Genomic DNA, 9433 nt, shown 5'->3' on the forward strand with positions numbered 1-9433 from the left:
ACCAAGGCTGCAGCTGAACTTCATTTCCCCTCCGATTTTGTGGGATTTTGACTATTCTGTTTCTTGAAAACACACAAACTGTTTGCTGAAGGATCAGTCAGGCCTATAAGGAGCAGCTACTCAGCCATGGAAACCAAAGTAGATGTCTTTCTCTTTGGATGGACAACTACCTGAAAACACACACGTTTTATTGGTAATTTGCTGCACATGATCTTAAAATTATGTTTCTGGTTGCATTAAAGGGACACTCCTCTGATTTTACACATTAAAGCCAATTTACTTGTAGTGAAGACAACACAGCCTGTTGAGACAGTTGTGATATGTCTTTACTGGACCAAGAGCAGCTTTATTTAGTCTAAGAAAAAAACAATATCAGTGCAAAAGATGAGACGAGTAATCTCATCTTGGATTTGTATAAATTTGTAACATACACTCTTTGTTACAAATTGAAGGTGCAAAATTTAAAAAGGCTTTGAGGGTCAAAGTAAAGATACCATTGGAGTTGCATTATGGGAAATGTAGGATTCAGAATCTTTGGAGCTTGGTGCATATTATTGACCAAAAGTCGGGACGATTCTGCCTCTGGTGCATCTGTTTGAACCAACCCTTAAAATGTGTCTCTCTTGCGTCTCTAAACTTTATAGAAGTGTGACTGTAAATCTACCACTTCAAACAGCTCGAGACGTAACCACTGAAGTATAAATCTACCAAGCTTGGGGGATTTTCTTCAGCAAGGGATTATATTGGTGCTTGATGGTAATTTTAGCCTTAATTGTGTAATGAAGTAGTAAGTCCCTTGTAACCATTGCATCCCAACTCTAAGATCCTGTACAGATTAAAGCAGTGTTGCTGGCTATTTTTTTTTCTTTTTGAGGGCACTTAGACTTCAGGGTGAATTTTATTGTATCTTACTCAGAAAGAATATCAGGGTTTAGCATTTGGTAAGTAGCAAAAAACTTGCCCCCACCCAGTTCAACCCAAACAAGTTGAACTGGCTTGTTTCTATCTTAACAGTTGTGTTACTTTGTTTGGGCATGTCAGCAATAACACGACTGCGTGTTTTATGCAGCACAAAAAATACAGTACCCCCTACTAGCTCCTGAGCTGAGTCATGGTCATGAAGAAATCTAATGCATACACATCTGTTCAGAGCTAGAGAAAATAACTGAGGAAAGGCTTAGTAATACACTTGCTAAGGTTTTTGTGTGCAAATAAGCTCGGATGTACATTAGTAGTAGATATGCATTCTCCCAATAAACAATAATAAACTGCTTATTCATAGTTTTTAGCTTCCTGTGTATTGTAATAGGGCATGATGCACATGTATAACTGCCTGATTGGTTTTGGCCTGTATATAGCAAGAATATAATAGAAATAGAACCACCTAATTTATAATCACTGTAATGAACTATTGTTTCACATTACTTGAGCACTCATATTTTGGTCACTAGTTAAACTCTATTTGTGTATACATAATCTTAAATGAAGTCAAGATTGTATACCAGTTAATCTGATGTTGGGGAATTTAAATTATCAATACAAGTTGTATTCAGTACAAGACATATAATATGATGCAAATAAGGTGTATAAAGCACAATGCTAATGTTTACCTGCAGGTAACGATACATGCTACTGTACATACAGTCAAAGATTTCCATGGCAAAGTATAGCTATGCATGGTTTTAGAGTGCTTAAGCACTTCTGTAGTGAGAAGCCTCTTCACCTAGCTAATTGTTTGTGGACTCTTGCTGAAACATGATGTGAACTCACCTTTTGTGCCCAATGGCCTCGAAAATTTTACATTTTTGAGCTCAAATAAAAACATAAAGCTGTCACCGTCCTGTTGTTTACTGTCAAGTCGGTGTTGTTCAAATCTTTCAACTCACAAGACACAGATGGCACAGAAAACATCCCTACAAACAGATCTGCCGCCATGATGCCTTGAGGCCAATATGTTTCTTCACCTAGGTGGATGCCAACTGCTGTCATGAGTGGAGAATAACAAACCAGACACCGGTAACTTCTCATTTGACAATAAATTACAGGCTTGCCAACTCACTAGACTTTCAGGCTAGACCTTCTGTAAACTCTAAATCATGACTGTACTCTATTTAGACCTACCACGTCCAGCCTTAAATGCCAACTCATCTGCTACACAGTATAATTACAGTCTAGATAGGCTAATAGTTTTCCACACTCCATTGATAATGTACAGTGCTTCTCCTGATGTTTCAAAGAAAGATCAATTAGTTGTTTTTCTGATCACTTTCCCTCAATGTAGAATTAAAGAAAGTTATTACCTCTGTATTTCCCCCCTCACCGCCAGTCACACATACTGTAAACACACTGAAATCTTAATTGTGTACATAAAGTTTACCCTGAAATATCGTGATCAACAAACTGCATCTCCTCTTTTTATAAATAAAAAATGGGAAGTTGAGCACTGAGACGAGTCTTGTTTATTGCACTGTTACTCTAAGTGGAACAACGAGCCTATGCATGTTTTATAGGAAATGGTTTGCATTTTTGCAAATGAAACCCGCCGGGCGCTACACCGCCAATTATAATAGGCACACAGTGTTTGTTTTTTTCTGTGACATTTCACGCTTTTATGTTCAGCTGCAGACTCCAACGCCTCAGATCCTGCACACTTTTGAAGTTGCACTCGGTTTGCACCATTCACTGTGAATAAGCCGCCCATGAATGAGTGGCACTGCCCTTTAAATGGAGCAGCCAATGGTGCTGAAGTGCGCCTGCTCCGGCCTGGCTGACAGCTCCGCGACCGACCGACGGAGATTTGGGGGATGCTGCTACCGGTGCTGTCAAGGTACTCGTCGACGAACAAGGTAAATAATAATAATCAAAGCAACGGAAACGACGAGGCTCTTGAACCGTGTCAGACCCGACCCGTGTCAGTCGTGTTGTCGGTGTCGTTTATGTAACTAATGAAAGCCACAACACACCGTGACGTAACCGACGGTAACGGCTGCTGCCGCTGCCTTGTTTTGAAGCTAACAGCCCAACGTTAGCTAACAGGCGCTGCCTCCCTCCGCGCAGTCTCATGCTGCGTTCGAGACAACTCAGAACGTCGGCATTTTTCCTACCTCTCACTTGAAAAAAGAAAAGAAAAGTGCAACGAAGCCCACCTCATGTCGGAGCTCGCACTCGGGAAAGTCGGAGAAAAGAAAAGTCTACCCCGACTTCTCCGAGAATCAGTTGTCTGGCGTCACAACAAGAACGCTCTGAAGTCGGAAATCGGAGTTTTCAACTCGGCAGATCCCGAGTTCCGAGTCGCCTTGAACGCAGCATGAGTGCTGCTACCAGCTAACGTTAGCATGAAGCCTGGAGAGCAGAGAGAGAAGAGACAGCCGACTGGTGTCAAGTGACAGCTCGGTCCTCTGCAGAGGTCGGCTAACTTAACCCACCGTTCATGCTTTATTTTTGATTTATCAAACAAAAGCACTGTTCTGCTATTATTGTGTTAACTGTTGCCGACCCCGGTGGTGGGTTTGTTTTGTGGGAAGTGTCGTTGATTGATTGAAACGCCGCTCATCATCCTTGACTGAATGAACCGCTGTCCTGCTCTGTGTTCGTTTGGTGCAACAAGCGGACTTGTTGTTGTTGTTGCTGTTTATTTGAACAACACAGCGAGTGGTCAGGATTTTCCTTCTGACCCAGTACTGGGAACTGGAATCACAAGATCTCCTCTGACTGGCAATTAGGTAAGCTGCTATTTAAAGACAGCAGAGAGAGTGGAGGAGGGAAAAAAAACATAACTCATGTGAACTGTTTGCGACGCTGGCTGTATTAGATTTATAATATTTAGTTACAGGCACATGCAGTACCGCAGTTTTCCCCCCGTGGTGTTTACTACCCTGCTGTGGTTTTTGGTGCATCACACTGACTGAGTCGTCACCGTCAGTCCATTGCTGCATATCGAGGATAACCAATCCCCTCCGTCCCCGTCGTGGGGAAGCAAAGACGCCTAGTGTTTCCCATCCCGCCCTGAACAGCTCTCCTCTGCTCTCCTCTGCTCTCTTTTTCCTCGGAAGGTCGGTCTTCCTCCTGCTCCTCCTGCATAATGTCATGTTTCCCTGCGCGCAAGGCACGTTACACAACCAGCCAGTCATGCAAAACAGAAACACGTGTCTATAGGCGGTGCTGAAATTTTTTTTTTTGCTGGTGTACTGACACAACAAAGACCGGGCGATCACACACACCGCAGTGAAGGAGGAAACACAGCTGTGTCGCGCAGTTAAATGATCGATCTGTTGTTGTTGTTGTTGTCGTCATGAATGTGATTTGGAGATGAGAGGTTGTTGTTGTTATTGTTGGCCTACGGATTCAACATGTGTTTGCCTTGCAGAGAGGACAATGATACGAACATGATCAACGCCGATGGCTTCTCAAAATGCGAGGCGACTCTCCAGGAGAGAAGCAGCAGCAGCAGCAGCAGCAGCAGCAGCAGCAGCAGCAGCAGCGGGAGGAGGAGGAGGCCACCCGCAGAGATGCTCCATCTGCTGTCCGCTGTCATTGTCTGGCTCGTGACGGGCACCACCATCTCCAGCCTCAACAAATGGATATTTGCCGTTTACAACTTCAGGTACCCTCTGCTACTGTCAGCTCTGCACATGCTCACAGCCATAGTGGTGGACTATGGGTTGATCAAACTGCGGGTGATCCGCCACAGAGGGGCCGGAGAGCAGGATCTGACCCCCGGCGCCAAATATAAGGTGTTCCTGTTGAGTCTGACGTTTTGTGCCAGCATCGCCTTCGGGAACATGGGTCTGAACTATGTCCAGCTGTCATTTGCACAAATGATCTACACCACCACTCCGCTCTTCACTCTGGCCATCTCCACACTCATCCTGGGCAAACAGCATCACATCCTCAAATACACGGCCATGATGCCCATCTGCCTGGGAGCCTCCTTCAGCATCATGGGAGAGGTCCAGTTCGATCAGACCGGCTGCTTCTTTGTGTTCGCAGCAACCATGTTGAGGGGTGTCAAGTCCATTCAGCAGAGTGAGTAGTACTCCTTTTACTCCTTTTAAATGACTCGTTAGTTATGTTGTGTGTGTTTTTTCAGCCATAGAGAGCAACCCCTCAGTTAATTGCATGTATTTTTAAACTGGAGATCTCCTCACTCCACGGACATCAGAGGGTATTTCAGTGTTTTTCCCCCCGGGACACCGCAGCAGTCTGCGGTCCGTCCTGGAACGTTTTAGTGACTGGGTGACTCACTCTTTAGTCCAGTAACACACCCGCACATTAGCGTGGTATGTCACAGTGGCGTATTTTCTGGTTTCCTAGGAAACACAATACAAACATCAATGTGTGTGAATGAGTTAGAGCAGGTGGAGTTTTGAGGACACGCTGATCTGCTGTGTCTGAAACTTTCACTTCATTGTAAGCCAATAAAAACATTCAGAGAAACAGAACTTTTTTTGTTTGTTTTTTCTTCAAATTAACAAAGGAGTTTTGGAGTCACCGTTTCACAAGCCAATGAATTCAATGTGCATTTGCAGTTTCTCAGAATTGCCACCCATTTTTCTTTGAACTGCATTCGAGAAATTCCAAAACAAACTGAGAGGCCCAGACGTGCTGTTGAGTAACTGGTCAGAGCGGCTGCAGAGGTTGTTTCCTCTAATGCTGCACGTTAAAAAAAACAAAACACGATGTCCCCAGAAAAACTTTGACTCATATTTTGCCATTTAAGAATTATTGTTTCACTGTTTGTTGTCCTTGGAGAGCAGTGAGTAGTTTATTCTGAAGGTATGAGGCAGTGTAGTGCTTTCATTACAATTACATTTATCCCATATGGTCCTCATTTATCCAATGTCCTGTGCTTTCAGGGGAGTTTCTGTAGCAGGAATAGCTTTAAAGTCGGTGTCTGTGCAGTGGATTAACATCATTAGTCTCCATGACATTGCAGCTGTCAGAAGGAAAGTCATGTGTTTATACTTTTTTTTTTTTTTGAAACCCTGTCTTTACATTTGTTACATAACACAAAGGCAGCTATTCAGGTTTGCTCAGAGGAATGTAATGCTACACACTTAGTTTGTACCTCTTGGTACAGAGGGGTCACCTCATGGTTACATGGCCGAGCTTGTGACCAGAAGGTCGTCATTTGAAATACTCAAATGCTCTAATGTTAGTAAACTCTCAGCGCTCAAGACTGCAGATGGGTTTAGACGGTGTGTGTTTGCTTTACTAAATAAACACACAGGTGCGAAAGTCTTTGTCCTGCTTTTGCATTTGAAGCAGATTTTGAAAACTAGGTCCAGCAGAAGGAGTTTGCTGCAGTTTTACTTTGACTGTTTATCCTGAATAAAAACTTTAGGTCTATTGTCAGGATCCAAACAAGCCAGACAATGTTGTCTCAAGTTTCAACAAGCTATTTTCATCCTCTCTCTCATTTGCTGTTGCCGTAACAGTCTCGTTAACAGGTTTACTTTTCTCTGACACATCTTGGCTGTGCATGTCTGTTTGCTTAAAGGTCACAGCCTCAGTCCTCACAGGTTTGGTTCTTGATGCCAATTAAGTGTTTACAGTGTGCGAACCGAACAGTCAGAGCTGCTTTAGCTCTCACTAAAACAGCCGTTGATTTAATAGGAGTTTCACTTCCTACATGTCCAGACATTGAGATCTTGCTTTTGTCTTCTTCCCTCTAGGACTCCACCAGTACTGTCATGTTTGTAACTGACGTCTCCATGTCTTTGTTCAATCAGGCATCTTACTCCAGGAGGAGAAAATCAACTCTGTGTTCCTGCTCTACCTGATGTCCATTCCCAGCTTCTGCATCTTGGCCGTGGCGGCTCTGGCCTTAGAGAACTGGGCCGTGCTGGAGTCGCCGCTGCATTACGACCGCCACCTGTGGGTCTTCATCTTGCTCAGCTGCCTGGGCTCGGTCATGTACAACCTGGCCAGCTGCTGCGTGATCACGCTCACCTCGGCCGTCACCCTGCATATCCTCGGCAACCTGAGCGTGGTCGGAAACCTGCTCCTGTCGCAGCTGCTCTTCGGCAGCGAACTCTCCGCCCTCAGCTGCGCCGGCGCCGTGCTGACGTTGTCCGGCATGCTCATCTATCAGAACTCGGAGTTCATCGTCAGCTACCTGGACGCACGCAAGGCCAAAGCCAAAGGGTCGGACCGGGTGGATTTTCACACCGCATGCGCAGAGGACTCGGACGAAGCTTGTGCATCCGAACCAACATATCATCAGCAGAGAACAGACGGCAAACAGGAAGACAAGATAGACTGAAATGTGAGGATGAAGGAGAGAATAAAATGTAGATGGGGGGAAAAAATGCTAGAAATCCTGGCTCTGGTTCTCTGTCCTTGTGTCATTAAGTGGTCAAGAGCAGCAGAGGGAGTGTGACCTTATAAGGCCATCGTCACTGACAATGTGACAAATGTTTTTTTGTTTTTTTTTTACATTTTATTTAATTTTTTGGTAACACTTTATAATAAGTACAGTACACACTATTAAGCATTAGTTAAGCATGAACAAATACTGAATTCTTCATTTATAACACACAAATACTCATTAGTATGTAGTTTATAAATACAGTTAGTGCTTATCAATGATGAGTAAAACATTTTTAACTGTGTATTATGTGAGTATTCATGCATTATAAATGAATAATTCAGTATTTAATGCTTAATTAATGCTTAATAGTGTGTAACTAATGCTTAATAGTGTGTACTTATTATAAAGTGTTAGCAATTTTTTTTAACTTCCTCACTGTGCCAATATATTTCTCCTCTGGTCACACAGAACTGATGTCTGTAGAGAGGAAAAGGTTGCCTTTATGTTTTGCGACGATGGTTAAATTCTCTCCTTCATCTGTAAATCACTCATCCATAGCCTATAGGGTTATATGCATGCATGAGCACACTAAACTGTTTGATACCTCATGAGGTATTCACACTGTCACTCGTACTACTCCACTGTGAAAAATGTTCTCATTCGTAGAGGGCTCTAATCGACGGTTTCGGGGTGGCGGTTGTGAATTTTTGTCGACTGCGGAGGGAGGCGCTCCGCCTCAAATTTGAATGAGCACTATTTGTATTAAAAGTATACATTAACGGTACTGTTACCTGACATTTACCTGGCCCAGTCATGGTAAGGGACTGGATTTTGGCAGCTTTTTTATTTTTCTTTGTTGGTATGTAAAGCAGGAAGCTTGTTAAGGACACTGCAGTTGTTGCTGTTGTTGTGGGGCTAAAGCCTTTATTCAGAGGCAACGTTACAATGACGAACAAAGCCAACATTTCTGTGCAATGAGACGCCTCTTTTCCTATACTGAAGCACATTTTTAATAAGAGGCCTGAGCTCTGTGTTTCGTCCTCCCCCCCTCCCCCTATGAACCTTGATGTGGCTTCCCACTTCAGGCCTAGATTTTGTTCTCATACCAGCTTGAGAGGAAGATCTCTCTGTAGAATTAGTCCAATTATTTCCATCTTCTTCTACAACAGTACACTCACCGCGGCGTACCTCGATAATTAGGTTCAGGAGCTCTCTAAGGAGTGTCACTCAGCTTTAGCTGTCTTTTCCCTATGGAGGAAGATGAAAAAGGAGACTGAGCTGTCCTTTAAGGTTGTGTCTTAAATCCCAACCAATGTGGGTTTCATTTTTCCCTTTTTATGGGTGAGGTTTTTATAAAGTTGGTTTAGCAGCACATCTTTAAAAACAAAAAGAGAAAAAAGAAAAGAAAAGCTGACCTCTGCTGGACAGTGTTGTGTTTTCTCTCAGTATTTGTCAGTATGCTTTTACTTTGTGACAAAACATATTTTATCCCCATTGTAATATTTATGTGGAAGAGAATATTTATTTTTGAAAGGGCATAGCAATCATTGGCTTTGTGATGCTGTAGACTTTGGTTCTCAAGTGTCTTGCACATTCATATGTGTAATATTGAACAGTGGTGTCTCTTGTACCTCTCCCTGTAGAGAAGAGTCGGGTGCATTAAGCAGAGAGGTGCGAACCGCTGCTCCCTCTGAAAGCGTTAAAACAACGTGGGTGTCTCTTTGTTTCACTTCCTCCTACGTGTGTGCTATGACAAATGTTTACTAAGTTCTTTTTAGTTGTGTCACATTACAATACTGGTACTATCAGATATGATCAATGCTCACGTGCAGTTTGACCTCCCACACTATGACACATCAACAAAGCCATACAACAAGGTTTATTTGTGATACCTGTCACCTTCTGCATTTGTTGCCATAAGAATAACTGCAAGCAGGACTATACAAAGATGTTTTGATATATCACAGATCAGTGCCATTATATAAAATTATATTCTCCTGAGTGTCATTTCATATTGAAAATTAATATAATAATCTAAACTACTTTTAATGATGCTGGAGTTAGTTTAAATTAGTGAAATAAGATATGAAATGATTTTATTTTTCAGTTTGATAATTGGCG

The 9433-nt window shown here is 42.9% G+C and overlaps 1 protein-coding gene across 3 annotated transcripts; it reads left to right on the forward strand.

Moving 5' to 3' along the window:
* Nucleotides 1-2724: 2724 nt before the first annotated feature.
* slc35e4 (solute carrier family 35 member E4) lies at nt 2725-7504 on the forward strand (the record flags this gene model as incomplete). 3 transcript variants are annotated; one of them, XM_083983007.1, is made up of 3 exons in its annotated part: nt 2725-2846; nt 4367-5025; nt 6732-7504. In XM_083983007.1, 3 exons carry the CDS (start codon nt 2725-2727, stop codon nt 7262-7264), a joined length of 1314 nt encoding a protein of 437 aa, XP_083839133.1. In that variant the 3' UTR covers nt 7265-7504. The 3 variants fall into 3 exon arrangements, with proteins under 3 accessions (XP_083839133.1, XP_083839134.1, XP_083839135.1); XM_083983008.1 differs by lacking the exon at nt 2725-2846 and adding an exon at nt 3369-3722; XM_083983009.1 differs by lacking the exon at nt 2725-2846 and adding an exon at nt 3923-4052.
* Between the last annotated feature and the right edge of the window lie 1929 nt (nt 7505-9433).

Source organism: Trachurus trachurus, assembly GCF_905171665.1.
Source record: "Trachurus trachurus genome assembly, chromosome: 12".
Classification (NCBI taxonomy): domain Eukaryota; kingdom Metazoa; phylum Chordata; class Actinopteri; order Carangiformes; family Carangidae; genus Trachurus; species Trachurus trachurus.